The sequence below is a fragment of the Coregonus clupeaformis genome, unplaced genomic scaffold (genome assembly GCF_020615455.1).
Source record: "Coregonus clupeaformis isolate EN_2021a unplaced genomic scaffold, ASM2061545v1 scaf0018, whole genome shotgun sequence".
Taxonomy (NCBI): domain Eukaryota; kingdom Metazoa; phylum Chordata; class Actinopteri; order Salmoniformes; family Salmonidae; genus Coregonus; species Coregonus clupeaformis.
In genome coordinates, this window is record NW_025533473.1 from 1,216,067 (window position 1) to 1,234,550 (window position 18,484).

Here is an 18,484-nt window from a genome sequence, read left to right on the forward strand (position 1 = left end):
CATTTGGAGGTTAGAGTACATACAAAGAAATTGCTCACAGTCAAATAAGATCCAACAAAAGCCAATGTAAAAGCATGAGATAGGCTATTTAGTACTTTTGCAGTAGGCTAAGCATCCTTTAGTCTACAATACATATTTGCCATGCATTAGGCCTTCATGTTTTAGGCTACATATTTTACATGCTTTATGTGTTGCCTAAAGGTATAGCATCTCAAGAGGCATGGGAAGTGTAGTAAAAACAGACATTTGCATGGCATAACAGACAGTCATGACCTCAAACAAAGCGACAGAGACTCATGGATCAATCAGTGTGTAAACCATAATGAAGTGAACTATAATGAATCATTTCACATGACTGACCCAGTCTCTTAAACCCCCCTGGCCTGGAGCAGTGTCAAGTCATGGGACTGATTTTCATAGCTGTGAGAATATACAGGATATCCACTCCTCATGAGTGATTCTGAGTATTTTTGAGACCGGGGCTCCCTAATCCCCAAGGCAGTCAGACAGGCCCTAAAATTCAACTGGGTTCAGCTGAGTTGTGTTCATTAGGCACTAAAATGAGAAAACAGGCTGAAACAGGGAGGAATTGTCGAATAAGAATCGCTGATTTTAGTTTTTCCATTGCAAAATGTTTTGGTTTTTTATTAAGTTGTATGCCCTGATGAACAAGACTCTGCTGTGGCCTATGTATTGCTTCTATTGGGATCTTAGCAATATGCGAACTGTCATTGTATCCTCTCTAGCCATTTAAGGACAATGATAGCTGCCACTCTGGCCCTCCCCATGTCAATATATAAATAAATAATTAAGATGGATTTTCGACTTTCACTTCAAATCACCACTCATCTCTACAGATTTAGGTTACTTAGGGGCATGATATAGGCCAGAGCCTTTTATTGCTAATAAATAGATGGATGTGATATAAGCTTAGCCTTCATTGAAAAGGTCATGACTCATGATAAGATATGAAAAGATTCCAGATCTAATTCCATATATAAGCTAATGTCCAACCATGGTAAAAACAAAGTAGGACATTTAGATAGACCAAGACAGGGACTGGGAATGCCCCATCTTTAAGTGAGACAAACCAACAAACCTAGATTTCAACAAACCTAAATTTCGTTTGTTTCAAAAGATGTGGGCCAACAGTGCGGCATACTGGGGGACTCGTGTTCAAAGTGATGGCAGAGGGAGAGCTAAGCGTACAAAAGCCTCACAAAAGAGTCCAAGGCCCTCGGTTGAATCGGGCCCTTTGTTCCGTGATCCCAAAACCATTTTCTCTCCCCATGCCATCACAATGGTGCTACACAGGGAAACTGGATGTCTGATACAGGAGTGGTCTAGTTGGAAAAGAGCACAAGAGGCTTCCAACACTGCAGTATAAGCCTACTCGAAAAAAACACTGAGTGGTAGAAATATACAATATACAGTCAACCCCTGAATGTATGCAATGGTTTGGGACTGGTGTGACTGTGTGCACTAGGCTAAACCTGAGGATGTACAGTATAGCGGTAGAGTACAGTAAGCCCCTTGGCACGTCGCTCCAGACAGTTCAGAAGGTCAATCGAACATTGGCAGAGAAGACGAGGATGCAGATGTAGGGGGTTTCCAGGGCTGGAAGATTAGGCTGGACTCCAACTACTATGCTAAAGCAGATGATCAGATGTCTTAAAATTCTGCCTTCAGCACAGTAAGGGTTTGGCTTATCTATAGCCTGACTCAATACACTGCTGTGCTCAATAGGGGACGAGGTTAGCTTATGACAGACCTAGGAGTCTGGGAGAAACATAATCAATACATTTTGGGTGTGTGCATTGAAAACGTGGGTCTAACTAACCAAACTCACCAACTTGACGAAAGAATAGCCTAGGCCTTTCAAAACATAGCAAGAGGCCCCACTGACTGTAGCCTGTTTTCCTACTCTCTGCCATCCGGCCCCTGTGTATTGAGGGGAAGAGTTTCTTAAACGCAAACAAACGGAACGGGGAGGGACCTACCTGAATTTGTCCAATAGAAACTCTTGTTTTAGTTGCAAAACCTTCCTTTTTCCAACTGTTTGGACTAATGATTACACCCCAGTTACAGTACATTGGAACATTGTAAATAGTCAGTAAGGAACTTGATTCATTCTGTTCACCCATGCATGATGACACGGCCAACTCTGAGAGGAGAGGGAATCGGATGGCATTTTCCACCCTGCTGACGATACCAATTAATGTCGGCTCACATCATCCCAGCACATGTCTATTGATCCCCTGGGATCACACAGATTGGAGCAAGGCACATGCAGATAGGCAGTAGCTCTGCTGTTGTATTGTATAGGCTACAGTGTGTGTGTGTGTGTGAACAGTATATTGGGAATGTGAACCGTCCTGGTTTCCAAAACACGGTGGCACGAAGGAGGACCAACCATACTTATTTGCTGGTTTTTGCATATCCATTATTGCCCATCTTTCTTATTTTCCTTTTTTAACAAACTGTAAAATATTCATTGGCACCTTAATTTATGCAGGCTAGTTAGACTAGATCATCATGATAACAAAAAAAAAATAGTGGGCTGGGTCTACTGGTGGCTGTCCCCCGCACTTAGCCGCTAACTTATTGGCCCCTTTCGCCCCTGGGCCTACCATATGCCTGACTGCATTCAGCCAGTCTGAGACCTAGCTTGAGTAGGCAGGCACATTATCCTAGCCATATTGAACAGTCTGCATAACTCTGTCAACCAGCTCAACAGTAAGCTATTGTAGTAATAGTGTGGCGGTATAATGGACAGATATGTATCTGTAGTCCAATAAGCTAATATCGGTATGTGATTGCAGACTGAATGTCATTGACAGAACAACTTTTCTCTCTTTGTCTGCATGATGACTTTATAAAAACTATGTGGTGGTTTCTATGGAAATCCCCATAAATACACAACATGTCATGGGATCAACACTTCAGCACCAAATCAAACAAATGTTATTGGCCACATGCGCCGAATACAACAGGTGCAGACATTACAGTGAAATGCTTACTACAGCCCTTAACCAACAGTGCATTTATTTTTAATAAAAAAGTAGAATAAAACAACAAAAAAGTGTTGAGAAAAAAAGAGCAGAAGTAAAATAAAATAACAGTTGGGAGGCTATATATACAGGGGGGCACCGGCTAGTTGAAGTAATATGTACATGTTGTCACGAACCGGCTCAAGTTCGTAACAAAAGGGAGACACGTGGAGACAAGGAGTACTCAAAGTATATATTTATTAATTAAAGTAACTAACTGAAATAACAATGGGGTGTGTAATCAGTAATCAGTAGTGTAAGTGAGTGTTTGCTTGCATAAATGTAATATAGAAAAGTGTTGATAAGTGCCAAAGCAAACAACCCAAAAAAGGCCACAAAAATATCCCAACCAAAATCAAAGTAACTGCCTGGAGAGAGTCTCTCTAATGAATGTGGAAGAGGTCCATTTATCCTGGGACACACCCGGCCCAGGTGTTTCCCATGTAGCTGACGACCCTCCCAACTCCGCCCACCGGCATCCTAACAAGGAAACAAGAACAAAGAGAGAATACGGCAGACAGAGTGGGAGGGTCGTCACAATGTGGGTAGAGTTAAAGTGACTATGCATAAATAATTAACAGAGTAGCATCAGCGTAAAAAGATGGGGTGGGGGGGCAGTGCAAATAGTCTGGGTAGCCATGATTAGCTATTCAGGAGTCTTATGGCTTGGGGGTAGAAGCTGTTGAGAAGTCTTTTGGACCTAGACTTGGCACTCCGGTACCGCTTGCCGTGTGGTAGCAGAGAGAACAGTCTATGACTAGGGTGGCTGAAGTCTGACAATTTTGACAACCACACCTTTCATCATGCAGAAAATCACAACTTGAACTAGTAAGAAAACAGACCTCTCTCTTTCTTTACTTCCTGGTTTGCATTTAGAACGTCATAATATTTTGACATGCTCCATTGCTTTGCTGTTTGGGTACAGAGCCTGTGTTTGAAGCAATAGGCCTAGTTAAATTGAACAAGTTTTGTTTCAATCTGTATTGACAGTAGTATCTTTGTTTGCATTATCCACACATGGGTGTATAACAGTTGATAGCTTGACAACTGCTGTTAAATCAAATCAAATTGTATTTGTCACATGCACCGAATACAACAGGTCTAGGTAGACCTTACCGTGAAATGCTTACAAGCCCTTAACCAACAATGCAGTTAAGAAAAAAAAAAGTGTTAAGTAAAAAAAAAAAATATATATATATATAAGAAAAAGTATAAATAATTAAAGAGCAGCAGTAAAATAACAGTAGCGAGGCTATATACAAGAGGTACCGGTACAGAGTCAATGTGCGGGGGCACAGGTTAGTCAAGGTAATATGTACATGTGGGTAGAGGTAAAGTGACTAAAGCTAAGCCCAGCTAGCCAACAGTCAGTGGTGCTGCTGCAAATAGCATACCTTTGTCATCCTCGTCAATTCTCAGAGCCACTGAGATGTACTCGAATGCTTGTTTGTGGTGGTTTTGGATCTGCTCGCCGCTGTCCTGCTCGCACACCTTGATCCCATGCTCGTCTGCTGCCCGTTGTTTGTGTCTCGCAGCCATAGCACGAGACAGCCGCTCGCACAGCCAGGCGAAGAGTACGCCAAAATGCAAGACGAGGACACGGAGCACTGCAAACAACGCCAGCAGTGGGTAGGAGAAGTAGTACAAATTTCGTTTATATCGTGTAACCTGGTCGCAGGTGTCCCCTCCGTCGGGCGGGGACCCTGCAGGGCCTCGCTTCTTTCTGCTGCCTCTTCCTCCTGGAGAACTCATTCACCCGACGACTCGCTATCGTATCCATAACATAACGGTCTTGCCTTTTGCTTGGGTTGCCTCTCAACTTTTGCAGCGTCTACAATTGCCACATATTCTCCGACATGGTGGTCCAAATGTTGATCAAATTGGACGGGGCGATTACCAAATTAACAAAAGGGTAAGAGAGGAGGGGCACTCGCACTCTTGTCCTATCAGAGACAGTACGTAACTGCAACCAAGATTTTACGTAGAGACCACGCACATTGCGTAAATACTAACAACAAACATGGCGGATGGTAAGTGAAATGTGGTTCGTTTATTGGCACTTTTGTACGTTCTAGTATAGTTGTTGTCAATTTTAGTGGTACATTTAGCTTGAAATATTTTCTTATATCCCAACAATTAGTTTAATCCAGTCTGTTATCTCGGTAACAGTCCGTGGTTAACAGTGGAAGGTCGTTGCTAACATGATAACGTTAGCTAGTCAAGTAGCTAAAGTAACGTTCGTTAACCCGCCACTTGAATTCATATATTCATTCGACATTACTGTAGCTAGCCTACATGTAGGGTACCTTATTTGACTTGAAGAATGGATGGACTTGAAGAATGGATGGTCATACTATGTAGTTAGCTACCTGAACTTAATCTGGAGTAAGTGTGTGTATTTTACGTTATAGATAAACGATGGCAGAACCACCGTCCTTGCGGTTGTTGACGTTTTGATATTGCTGCTGATCTGTCTCCGAATGATTCTGAAGACATTTACGTTAACTGACTGACTATCCTCTTCATGTTGCCTAGAATGTAGGTAGCTGACATTAATGTATGTTTCTCTCAGATCACACGGACGCAGACCAATCTATGGAGGGGCACACTCCAGTAAGTCTAATACAAATGTAGTTAGGGATTTTAAGTGGTTCTCTTGATTTTAAATGTCGTGTTTGATAGTTACACTAATTTAAATAAATACATATTCCTGCTCCTTTTTAGATTGCTGAAAACCCACATTCTGAATTTGGACTGACAGAAAACATCCAGGTATGACAATCAATACGATTATTTTTCTGGATGCAAAATGTGCCTTTCAGAAAATCATGTCCATGAAAAGGGGGTCCTTTCAAAGACTCAAACTATCACACTGAATTGTGAGAGTTATGGTAACCTTGATTGTCTACTGAATAAGCAATTTATGCACAGTTCTCTAACATAGCAGGCACTAATGTGTGAAACTCTGCTTTTTGGTACAAAAGCATGAGATTGCAATTCAGAGTACTGTGGTACCTAAATAATGATGCTAATTATGCTGTGATGACAAGGAATCCGCTGACACTGTCCTCGATTATAATAGTTTATTTACATTGAAGATTTCAGCGCCAATTTACAGACTTCTGCAGACATCTGGAGAACAACTGGCCCAATCCTTTGTCCCAACCATAGTATTTATAATCTGTGACATGATATGGGTGGTTTCCCCTACAGACCAATCCCAGGACGCCACCTAACAGACTTCCTCTGTTTTAGGGTGCCCCTATAGAAATGCTCTCCAGATGCTTCCTCAAGCTGAGTCAACTTCCTCTAACACACCATTTGCAAACATCAGCAAAGTCATAAATTGTTTAGACACTACATATTTCCCCCCTTCGAGACTAATTAAGTCTCGAAAACAAAAAGAATAGGATTATGACAAGTAACAATTTTTCTTATTGAGTAACTTTAACAATAAACCAAAATGTATGGAGAGTAAACACATTTTTCTATGGAGTGTAAATACATTTCTATGAAATATGAACAAATCTTTATGGAGTGTGAGAGCGAAAAACCTGTCTGGCAGCTTTCTTTCCAAATATCCATCAATCAATCAAGACAGTAAAATTCTCTCACGGCCCCTCTGCCCCAGGCGACCACCTAAGTACTCCAGATCAATTCATAAATCTTTATCAATGCATTTTTAACTATGATACAATTGAATACACATGAAAGCCTCAGAAAACAAAATACAATCAAAAAATGTCCACATTCAGGCTGGTCGACCCATCGGACCCTCCTGTGGATTCTCTCTGTCCCTGCCTAGACCCAATATCCCTAAGCATCCACGAAATAAACAAAAACATCTGAGATCCCCACATGTACCCAACAACAGCAAATATAATTCTTCAAAAATTAATACAGAAAGAATATGACACAAATTATGTATTACACATGCAAATATGTCTATATCATTGCAGACACTGGAATGTAGTCCACTACACTGCATCTCCTCAGCAGTGTCGACTTTCAATGAAACGTCGATGATGTAATCTGAACATTTCCACACCTTCCTTGTTCCACTTCCTCCAGTCCATTCATATTGTCCATGTTTGAGTATTTGAATCCCCTCTACACATTCCCCCATATGCTTCTGGAAGAAAAGAAAACACCAACCAGTATCTTTTGCAAAACAACACATGCAAATTAAAACATCAATATAAACAATAATATAAAAATTATATATAAAATGAATCACATTCCATTTCCCCCCTTTGATTCATAACAAAATATATGTAAAATATATGTAATATATGCAAAATATATGTAAAAACATGTGGAAAATGATCGGATATTCAAAATGGATATCTATCCATCAATACTCCATCCAGTCCCACTTGTTCATCTCCATCTAGATCAGTAACAGTTAACAACGGCATCTGAGTGTTTTCTCCAGGCATCACAACCCCAACCCATCTCAATATCATAGCCTTCGTAAAAGTCAATAACAAAGTACAAAAGCAAAACATCACACACAGCGCTATAAGAGCTGCTACTAAAATCTGAACTATCACTGCTCCCACTGGGCCTAACTGAGCTTGCAACCAAGCCTTCGCTGACCATCCAGCTCCTTCAGATCTACCAAACGCATCCCTTATATTCTTCAATGCATCTATAACACTAGTGATATTATCGGAACTATCGGGGATCAAAGTATAACAATCATCCCCCGTCAAATTCATAGCCAAACATAAGCCACCTTGTTTTGCTAAAAATATAGTCAAGAGCCATGTCATGTTTCAACAGCGTCAGTCTGTGACTTCTTTGAGTATTTGACAGAAGGTTAAACCCTCTTATCGTTTCATTTGTAAAACCCTGCAAGGTATAGGTAATATTATCAATGTGATCTGCCAAAAATGTTACACCATACCATGGAAAAAGTCCAAGTCCCCACTTCTCTCCTAGACTTATCCTCCAATGGTAGGCTTCCAGACTATGAAACTTCGCCATGTCTCTTTTCACCCTATTTCCAAATCTAGAATCCGATTTATCTGTGTCCGGTGCTTCCCCTCTTTTAATGGTAAAAACCTAATATGGAAGCTTCAACGTCGACATGTAACAACATCCTGTCCATCCATAGGGTAAGAATATATATGCTTTATCACCACAAACCCACCAAATATCTCTAAAATTCCCAATAGTCACATTACCAGGCAAAAGCTGATCTTTCACCATCAAAGTCCTGCTCTTCTTACTAACTGGAACATAAAAAGTTACATTATATTTCTCATTACTAACCTTATGTTCATGCTTACCCAAAGTCATCATATAATCATCACAATCTGATATTCCCATAAACATACCCTTTCCATCATATGTTTTATTTGAACAAAAACAGCTTTTAGCCCTCACAGGTTTCACCTCCAATGCTTCAGGAATCGCTGTTAACTGATTTTCCTTCCGATCTAACTAATTCACATAGGGTAATTCATTTAACCAAGAACACTTAAACCTAGGCCTAAACAAATGCTTCGACAACGACATTATTGTATCTGTTAATGATTGTTGCTGATACAACAGCCATGATAAAGCATAAGATTGACACGGACATGATAGAGGTTGAGCCACCGTCTCTAAGATTGAACCCCATGTGCCTGGTGCTGGAATTCTCAACAGACATGGACCCTCAAGATTCCTCACTGATCTTACAGAATGAGTTAACTGCTGGAACCATAGATTCCTACCTGCCCATCCATCTTTAATTTGCAAAACAGAAGAATCAAATCCATATGCCTTCCATTTAGTTTCTCTCTTCCCTAACGAGCGGTATTGATCAGATATATCTTCTTGTCTTCCATCAAAATCAAAGAACTCATCCTGTACCTCCATGATAGTATTCTGCACTATTTCAGATGAATCTACATCATTCTCTACTACCATCTGCTCTCCTATTTCAACACTATCCTTACTACCATTCACAGCACTCTCCATCCGTATCATAAACTCCTGAGTCACTCTTACTACATCCTTTATTTTCAGAAAAGTTGTTGTTGGTGTCTGTTTCACATTCCCTAAATTTGTTATTGCCGTCGTAACATTAATCTCTTTCAAAGTTACTGTTAAAATAGTTGCTTTAGTTGATGTATTAACACTCTTGATTATTTCCAGTGGGAAAGTGACAGATGTCCTCTGTGTATTATTTACTGTTGGAGTGGCTACTGTAATATATTGCTCCTTAACTCCTTTGGTGACTGTGGAAGCTTCAACAGACTTAAGCGTCACCTTACGAGTTACATAGCCTTTTAACCAATAATTCTTAACCAGAACAAATTTTAATGCTTGCACCAAATAAGTACACATATATTCTCCCTGATCTTTCCATGTAACATTACGCAAAATAAGTGAGCAATCACTCATAACCCTCTTCCACTTCATATCGTTGTACAAAATATACTTCCTCTGACTAGGGGGCACAGCTTCTACTTCTCCATAATTATCTCTCCACGTGGGAGGAATGTCACCACCCACCCTCCTCCTCTCACAAGGAAGATGAGCTGTACCACCCATCCTAACCCTAATGACAGTCTTTTCCTCTAAAATTGGTGTTGGAGCGATTGGCTCCATTATAATCAAATGTGATACATTTATAGCTTTAATAACTGTCAATGTTGAAAGAGTTGAATTGCTTCTCACTGTTGTTGTAATAGGCTGAAGTGTTGATGTCATTGTTGTTGATTCATCTATTTTCCCTAAAGCTTTGAACTCTTTACTTATATTTCCATCTATCACCACTAGTGTCACTACATTAACTCTCAGTCCCAACTCCAATCCCTCACTTTCAAACTGTTGATTATAAAAAATACATTTATAATCACCTTGATCCTCCTGCTGGGAATTGTACACATAGAGACTGCAATCACCCTCAATCTTCATTCTTCTCTTATCATTCAGCAACGCATACTTTCTCAATGCAACTGCTCCTAACAGATCTAAACTCCTGCCATATCTATCTTCCCACTGAACTCTAAATTTCCCTTCACCACTGTTCTCTCTCGTGCACTTACATGGGAGCTGAGCTGACCGTCCTAGAGTTACTTCAACCCTAGTTTTCGTAACGTTTTGGTCTGACTTTTCTTCTAACTGGTCTGGGCCTACTTTGTCTAACCGAATCACCAGCTTCTCCTGTAACAGAGTTGCCCTTGGTGATCTCCGCTGCTTCACATTCCACTGAAATATTCCCTGTTGTTTCTGGGACGTATTGAAAATCAATGTCCCCAAATCTCCTTTCCTTTCCATCCATTGCAGAGTCATCTCTGGCATCATCAGAAGTGTAAACATTATCATCAACGTTGTCCACAACATGGACAATCTCTCCTTCTGGGTTTTCACTCTGGATATTGTCATGCATCTCACCTTCTGCCTGTTCTCCCCTATCTCCATCCTGCTCTCTTGAGCCTTCAACATCCTGTCTCTCTGCGCGTGGCACCTCTTCTCCAGGCGCTTTAACACAATGTGACAAATGATACCACGTTGGAGACCCTTTAACCTGGACAGCTGTTCCAGTACTAAGAACAACTTCAAATGGTCCTTCACGACGTTCGTTATACCACTTCCTTCTAAATACCTTCACGAACACCTTGTCCCCAGGTTGCACTGTACTCCTTTTTTGCTCATCAAGCTCCTCCTGCACCTCTTCTTTTCTTTGCCTGTCAGAAACATATGTGGACAACTTTTTATGGAAATTGGCCATATATGTAACGTACGCTCTCATTTCATCTTCCAAAAGAGCCAAGCTTGGACCCTTTCCGCTTGTTCGCAAACAAGGCGTAGGCATCCTTCTTCCTGTTACCAGTTCATGGGGTGTCATACGTAGATCACGCAACTCACTTGAGCGACACACCATTAATGCTAAAGGAAGCGGCGCTATCCAGTTTAGACCCGTATGCTGACAAATTGACAATGCGATTTTTCAAGACACCGTTCATTTTTTCACAAATCCCTTGACTTTGTGGGTGATAAACTGCTCCAAGACGTTGCTTAATTCCCAATTTTTGCAACATCAATTTCACTGATTTATCCACAAATTCCTTCCCATTATCTGAGGATATTCGATCGGATAATCCCCACCTGCTTATAAAAATAATAATAATAATTGGTCATTTAGCAGACGCTCTTATCCAGAGCGACTTACAGGAGCAATTAGGGTTAAGTGCCTTGCTCAAGGGCACATCGACAGATTTTTCACCTAGTCGGCTCGGGGATTAGAACCAGCGACCTTTCGGTTACTGGCACAACGCTCTTAACCACTAAGCTACCTGCCGCCCTTATGACTTCTTTACACAAGAACTTGGCAAACGATTGAGCATATTTTAGCTTAGTTTGACATCCTATGCACCTCTTGGTGTAGGAATGTAACCAAGAATAATAGTCACACCCCTGTAAACATTATTTTTTTAGACAGATTGTGCACCTGCCTATGACATAGTCAACCTGTTCAAGCAAATATGGTGCCCAAAAACCATACTCCTTTGTGATCTTTCTCCTAACCTCCCCCCTTGCAAGATGAGCTAACCCATAGCTTCCTAAATCATCAGACCTAATAGGTCTAGAGGCGCTACTATCAACCCCTCATGGTTTCTCCAAAGACAACAAACATTCTTGAACTTGTTGCAACATCTCCTCTTTCATAGGGTCTGAATCCATCTTCACACTGCAAATAGATTCATGTGTCATCCGTACAGCTTGTGGCTCTCCTTGAGCCGAAATCATTATTTTGAGAAATCGCTGATCTTCACTCCTCCAAATCCCCCAAATTCTCTTTCATCGGTACGAAAACAGCTTTCTCTGCTTCTGTCATAATTTCTCCTATTTGCTTCTGCTCATAGCCTTCAGAAACCAACTAGGTCACATGTGGCCTATAATCGTCTGTGTTTATCTTCATAGCTGCTCATTGTGGTCCTAAAATTATGCAACATGAGCTGAGTTGAACTTTCTTTGGTTGATGACTCAACCATTCCTCTGAGTTCGAATGGGCAGCATTCTTGAAATACTTGAGCGTACAATGAAATGAATATTCCGGAAGCCTCACATCTGGCATATTTGCCACAATAAATTTCTCCCATCTCTTAGCCTGCTTCAAAAAATCTTCTTGTGAATTATTGTATTATTTTAGACTATGTAGCTTATGGTTCCCTCCCCCTTTTTTTATTTTTTTTATTAATTAATTAATCAATCAATATATGTATTTATTTTTTATTTATTTTACCAAATTATTAATTAGTGGCAATCTTACCACATCCGATCAGGAAAAGTAAAGGAAAGTAGTCAACTTCAGAGCAATCCAAAAAAGAAAGACCTCTAATCCAGCAACACTACAGCACTCACAAACCAATTGCTTAATAAGCACCCACTTACCTTAATTTTACAGAATAATGTCAGTGCTGGATTTCCAACACAACTCTAATCAAACCAACTCATGCACAAAAAACTCCAATATGCAATTCTCAATTACATCAATTGATCAGTCTGTTGCCAAGTCTCTGTCAAATTGTCACAACATGAAATATGCTAGGCACACAAAATATCCTGTATGGGAAGGTAAGTTTTGTAAACAGAACAGTACTGGCCTTAATTAGACTGGATCCGTTGCAGCCCACACTGTCGCGTGACGCACTTGTCAGCACCTCCTCTCTCTCTCTCTGTCTCCTCCTTCTCGTCTCTCATATGACAGAAGAACAAAGGAACAGACAAGAATTTAGTATTTTATGCACTCACTGGGTTATTTCAACCATGCAATACCCTTTGTTCACATTCGCGCTAAGAAATAAGCAAACAGCTTAACTCAGGAATATTATAAATAGCTCAATAACATTTATTTTATTTATTTTTAATCCGTCAACATATCTCTCATTTATCAATTCAATAGATCTCAATCAAATAGTTTCATCGTTAAGCAACAACCGATTTAACAAACAGAATACTTTATTTGTGTGTAAGTCTCCCCCTTCTTCTCTGTCTGCATGTCACAGCAGCTCAGTGCAGGCAGGGGAGTGGCATATTTGCTCTACGTAACTCTAAACTCATAAAATCCCACACATGCGCAGTTCATTCACCAGTGCGATTTCAGAGTGAGAAGAGCTCCCAAGCAGCTCTCTCCAAGCTAAACAACAGAAAGTAGACAGACCAGCTGTCCCTCCGTTATTTCCCCAACACAGACAAACAGTAACACTTCACAGAACTCACAAACCAACACAAAACAGAACACAAATCCTACTTTGAAGTTTCTTAACTTCACTTATCCTAATCTGCAGATTTATAGTTATTTTCTTATCCATTACAAAACATCTCTATACACTCTTTAAACTCCTCCCTGTAGGCTCATGATCTTCTAACAGTTATTAAACGTTCTCTTTTTTATAGAGACTCCTAATATTTTAACCTTAACATCCTTCCAGGGGGCTCATATATAGTTAACAATTATTAACGTTCTCACCAACGGAGACTCATAAGATTTTAACCTTAACTTACATATTTCCTTACAAAAAACAAAAAACCCTGTTCTCAACCAAAATATATATATGTATATATCTCTAACATAAATCTTATCCTAACATGAGTCGACACACAGTTTAAACACAACAGAGACGTCTTTATTTTTATTATTTTTTCACACACACTCAGGCTCTCTTCCACACACACAATTCAAGAGTCTTGTATCCGTTCCTACGGTCCTCTAAAGCATGCTACCGTCGTTCCTTATTTCTCATTGTTCCTTCCCAAATTTATGCTACCTCGAGTTTGCAGATATTCAAATGAGAGGTTACATCGAACATATACCTCGTCAACTATAAGTCGAGAGGTAACTTGCAACCGAATGTATCTACCACAAACACCAGTCCCCAGAACTGACCTCAAAAATTAACCTAGTGAGTTTTCAGGATTTTCGGCCCATCCTAATGATCGCCTCGTTTGAGGGCTTACCATAGATCAACGACGTCCTAATTTGTATACATTTTCCTTGGCCTTATTCCTTCATTGTATTCTTTTTGAATTTTATTCAAGCAAAATATCCCTGTGTCCAGTATTATCAATACCTATAGACACTCCCCCCTGTTTGCGTTGTTTCCAGCGCAAACAAATTTAGAACGGACTCTTATCCCACAGCAAATAACAGCAAAGTGCACACATAAGTCTTTCAAACGGTACATCTCCTCAGCGCACACACCCACATAAGCAAACGAACCGACCAGCGCACAAAATTGTGAGAAATCTCACCTTATGTGCCGGCGTCTTGAGCGGGTGTCACTTCGTAGCTCATGAATGGAACGCTGGAGAGACTCAACACGTCCCAAAGGTCCTCGTCGCCATTCTGTGGTACCTAAATAATGATGCTAATTATGCTGTGATGACAAGGAATCCGCTGACACTGTCCTCGATTATAATAGTTTATTTACATTTGAAGATTTCAGCGCCAATTTACAGACTTCTGCAGACATCTGGAGAACAACTGGCCCAATCTCTAATATGTTGTTACCCCCCTCCTTTGTCCCAACCATAGTATTTATAATCTGTGACATGATATGGGTGGTTTCCCCTACAGACCAATCCCAGGACGCCACCTAACAGACTTCCTCTGTTTTAGGGTGCCCCTATAGAAATGCTCTCCAGATGCTTCCTCAAGCTGAGTCAACTTCCTCTAACACACCATTTGCAAACATCAGCAAAGTCATACATTGTTTAGACACTACAGTACACTTTTAAGATGCTAACATACATGGATAGTGGCTTGAGTAGTGGTAACTGTTGACATTTCTGTATCTCTGCTTCCTCTTTCACCACCTCATTGTGTAGAGAATAGTTGAAAATGAGAAAGCCAACACAGAGAAGGTCTCCAAACAGAAGGTGGATCTGCAGTCGCTCCCCACCAGGGCATATTTGGATCAGACAGTGGTGCCCATTCTTCTTCAAGGCTTATCTGTGCTGGCCAAGGAAAGGTATGTTGAAAATGTCTGTGCAGGGGTTCAGATTTTTTTCCCCATTCACATTTCTGAGTGACATGTTTGGCAATGCATTTGTCAAAAATGTATAGAACAGGCAGTACTATGAAAAGGGAAGAGCATTTGAGTTTCAAGTAACTGTCAAGCTACCAGACTTTAAAGATGTGCCTTTCTCCATGTTGTCTTCTTTCAGACCTGCAAATCCTATTGAATTCTTAGCAGCCTTCCTTCTCAAGAACAAATCACAGTTTGAAGATCGAAATTAAGCCCCGGGCGGATGGAAATGTGCACTTTGAGGCCATATGTTTAAAATCAAGAAAATTGTTGTTTCTGTCATTGGTTATGTTTGCTAATGATACTGTATGTCGTTTTTTAAAACCAGAATAAAGATGGTGCTGCAGGGAAATATGGTACTCTTCTTTTAGTGCAAATGTCAGAGGTAAATTAATATCTACAAAACAGACAAACACACTAGTTTGCACCTCAACTTCCCTTGCATCATGGTCCCCTTCAGGTCAAAATATTTTAAATTCAAATTCAGTCCATTTACCAAAACGCATACAACTGGAAACATTGCTTTTTAATGAACAATGTCCTGTTTTCTATGTTTTGTGATGTAATGTTGAGAACCAGTCCAGTCCATGTTTTATATTGCCAAATGACGCATGTATTATTCCAGTGCCTTGTTTTATTATACCACTAGTTGAGCTACAGAGCTGGTGATGAACCCCTTTGATAAAAGGGTCAAATCGCAGACGCCCCAACCTCCATTCTATTAATCATAAGAAATACAACAAACAGGAAAGTTTGTGCTAAATAACTCTAAATATAATTTTGGAATCACCCTTTCATCTTGTGAGATTTGTGCTCTTGGAATTAATTTAGCAGAAGTACCACTTTATTGCACAACACAATGAAAACAGTAGACAACAATAATAAAATAAAATCCATCGAGAACTTCATTTAAGTGTATTAAGATAAATAAAATAAAATGTTACATTACATTCTATAAAATATATATCTTCGATATAAAGACTACACACTCTCGGTGCATATAAAAGCACTCCATTCAAACAGCAGACCAGCATTTGAGTTTTTCAAGCTACCACCAACAAGTTTTAGTCTTCAGTGAGCAGTTAGAATCTAGACTGCAAAACAAACTGATAAACAGAATGTCAGTTTGGATTTCAGGCTAGTTAGGACCAGCATGCTTCATGTTTCTGTTTTTGAGCACTCCTGGATAATGTTTCCCCTAGGTACAGATCTAGCATCAGCCTCTGCCACAATCCTAAACTTAATCATTAGAGGGGAAATGCAAATCTGACCCAAGATCAGCGTCTATGGGCAACTTCACCCTACACCTTTTGGCGCCCTCCTTCACCATACATGGCAACTCGGCAGCAATTAGCAAAATGGAGGGAGTATGATTTGACTTCCATTTGGATACAAACCAACTATTAGAAAATGTCAAGTTAAATAATTTCCTACGAGTCCTACAAGATTGAATCAATTGTTGACGAACAGAACGCCTCAAACAAAACTTTCATTTTAATCTATGCTTGATTCTTGTGTCTTATTCTATTCATTTCATTCAGCTTATTTACAGAAGGGCAACGGGGTTGGAATCTTGATACCTAATTTCATTGATCAAGTAAAAACTACTCTCGAAGTGAAGCACTAAAATATACACTGCTCAAAAAAATAAAGGGAACACTAAAATAACACATCCTAGATCTGAATGAATGAAATAATCTTATTAAATACTTTTTTCTTTACATAGTTGAATGTGCTGACAACAAAATCACACAAAAATGATCAATGGAAATCAAATTTATCAACCCACGGAGGTCTGGATTTGGAGTCACACTCAAAATTAAAGTGGAAAACCACATTACAGGCTGATCCAACTTTGATGTAATGTCCTTAAAACAAGTCAAAATGAGGCTCAGTAGTGTGTGTGGCCTCCACGTGCCTGTATGACCTCCCTACAACGCCTGGGCATGCTCCTGATGAGGTGGCGGCAGGTAGCTTAGTGGTTAAGAGCGTAGTGCCAGTAACCGAAAGGTCGCTGGTTCTAATCCCCGAGCCGACTAGGTGAAAAATCTGTCGATGTGCCCTTGAGCAAGGCACTTAACCCTAATTGCTCCTGTAAGTCGCTCTGGATAAGAGCGTCTGCTAAATGACTAAAATGTAATGTAATGTCTCCTGAGGGATCTCCTCCCAGACCTGGACTAAAGCATGGAGCGAGACATGATGTCCCAGATGTGCTCAATTGGATTCAGGTCTGGGGAACGGGCGGGCCAGTCCATAGCATCAATGCCTTCCTCTTGCAGGAACTGCTGACACTCCAGCCACATGAGGTCTAGCATTGTCTTGCATTAGGAGGAACCCAGGGCCAACCGCACCAGCATATGGTCTCACAAGGGGTCTGAGGATCTCATCTCGGTACCTAATGGCAGTCAGGCTACCTCTGGCGAGCACATGGAGGGCTGTGCGGCCCCCCAAAGAAATGCCACCCCACAACATGACTGACCCACCGCCAAACCGGTCATGCTGGAGGATGTTGCAGGCAGCAGAACGTTCTCCACGGCGTCTCCAGACTCTGTCACGTGCTCAGTGTGAACCTGCTTTCATCTGTGAAGAGCACAGGGCGCTAGTGGTGAATTTGCCAATCATGGTGTTCTCTGGCAAATGCCAAACGTCCTGCACGGTGTTGGGCTGTAAGCACAACCCCCACCTGTGGACGTCGTCCACCCTCATGGAGTCTGTTTCTGACCGTTTGAGCAGACACATGCACATTTGTGGCCTGCTGGAGGTCATTTTGCAGGGCTCTGGCAGTGCTCCTCCTTGCACAAAGGCGGAGGTAGCGGTCCTGCTGCTGGGTTGTTGCCCTCCTACGACCTCCTCCACGTCTCCTGATGTACTGGCCTGTCTTCTGGTAGCGCCTCCATGCTCTGGACACTACGCTGACAGACACAGCAAACCTTCTTGCCACAGCTCGCATTGATGTGCCATCCTGGATGAGCTGCACTACCTGAGCCACTTGTGTGGGTTGTAGACTCCGTCTCATGCTACCACTAGAGTGAAAGCACAGCCAGCATTCAAAAGTGACCAAAACATCAGCCAGGAAGCATAGGAACTGAGAAGTGGTCTGTGGTCACCACCTGCAGAACCACTCCTTTATTGGGGGTGTCTTGCTAATTGCCTATAATTTCCACCTGTTGTCTATTCCATTTGCACAACAGCATGTGCAATTTGTCAATCAGTGTTGCTTCCTAAGTGGACAGTTTGATTTCACAGAAGTGTGATTGACTTGGAGTTACATTGTGTTGTTTAAGTGTTCCCTTTATTTTTTTTAGCAGTGTATTGGACTTTCTGGGTTTCTGCTTTCCTCAGACATTAAAGCTCCCATGCAGTCTTTTTTTTATTACATTTTTAAATCATCTGTTTAATAAATCA

The 18,484-nt window shown here is 40.9% G+C and overlaps 2 protein-coding genes across 4 annotated transcripts in view; one reads left to right on the plus strand and one right to left on the minus strand.

Moving 5' to 3' along the window:
- The window catches only part of LOC123483070 (spastin-like), a 33,276-nt gene extending 28,464 nt beyond the window's left edge, over nt 1-4,812 (minus strand). For both annotated transcript variants that reach the window (XM_045212514.1, XM_045212513.1), the window contains exon 1: nt 4,445-4,812. In XM_045212514.1, the coding sequence (XP_045068449.1) occupies nt 4,445-4,802 (358 nt within the window). In that variant the 5' untranslated portion in view covers nt 4,803-4,812. The remainder of the gene's footprint in view (nt 1-4,444) is intronic.
- A 167-nt stretch (nt 4,813-4,979) lies between these two features.
- LOC121572385 (protein dpy-30 homolog) lies at nt 4,980-15,431 on the plus strand. Of its 2 annotated transcripts, none has more exons than XM_041884441.2 (5): nt 4,980-5,080; nt 5,623-5,663; nt 5,775-5,822; nt 14,880-15,022; nt 15,219-15,431. In XM_041884441.2, exons 1-5 carry the CDS (start codon nt 5,071-5,073, stop codon nt 15,289-15,291), a joined length of 315 nt encoding a protein of 104 aa, XP_041740375.1. In that variant the 5' UTR covers nt 4,980-5,070; the 3' UTR covers nt 15,292-15,431. The 2 variants fall into 2 exon arrangements, with proteins under 2 accessions (XP_041740375.1, XP_041740376.2); XM_041884442.2 differs by lacking the exon at nt 4,980-5,080 and adding an exon at nt 5,343-5,435.
- Nucleotides 15,432-18,484: the final 3,053 nt, after the last annotated feature.

Bases quoted from the DNA above. Each gene is read 5' to 3' on its own strand.
- LOC121572385 (XM_041884442.2), top strand. From the start codon at position 5,378: ATGGACTTGAAGAATGGATGGTCATACTATGTAGTTAGCTACCTGAAC. The intron at 5,664-5,774 runs GTAAGTCTAATA...GCTCCTTTTTAG, and splicing joins CTATGGAGGGGCACACTCCA to ATTGCTGAAAACCCACATTC. The intron at 5,823-14,879 runs GTATGACAATCA...CTCATTGTGTAG, and splicing joins GACTGACAGAAAACATCCAG to AGAATAGTTGAAAATGAGAA.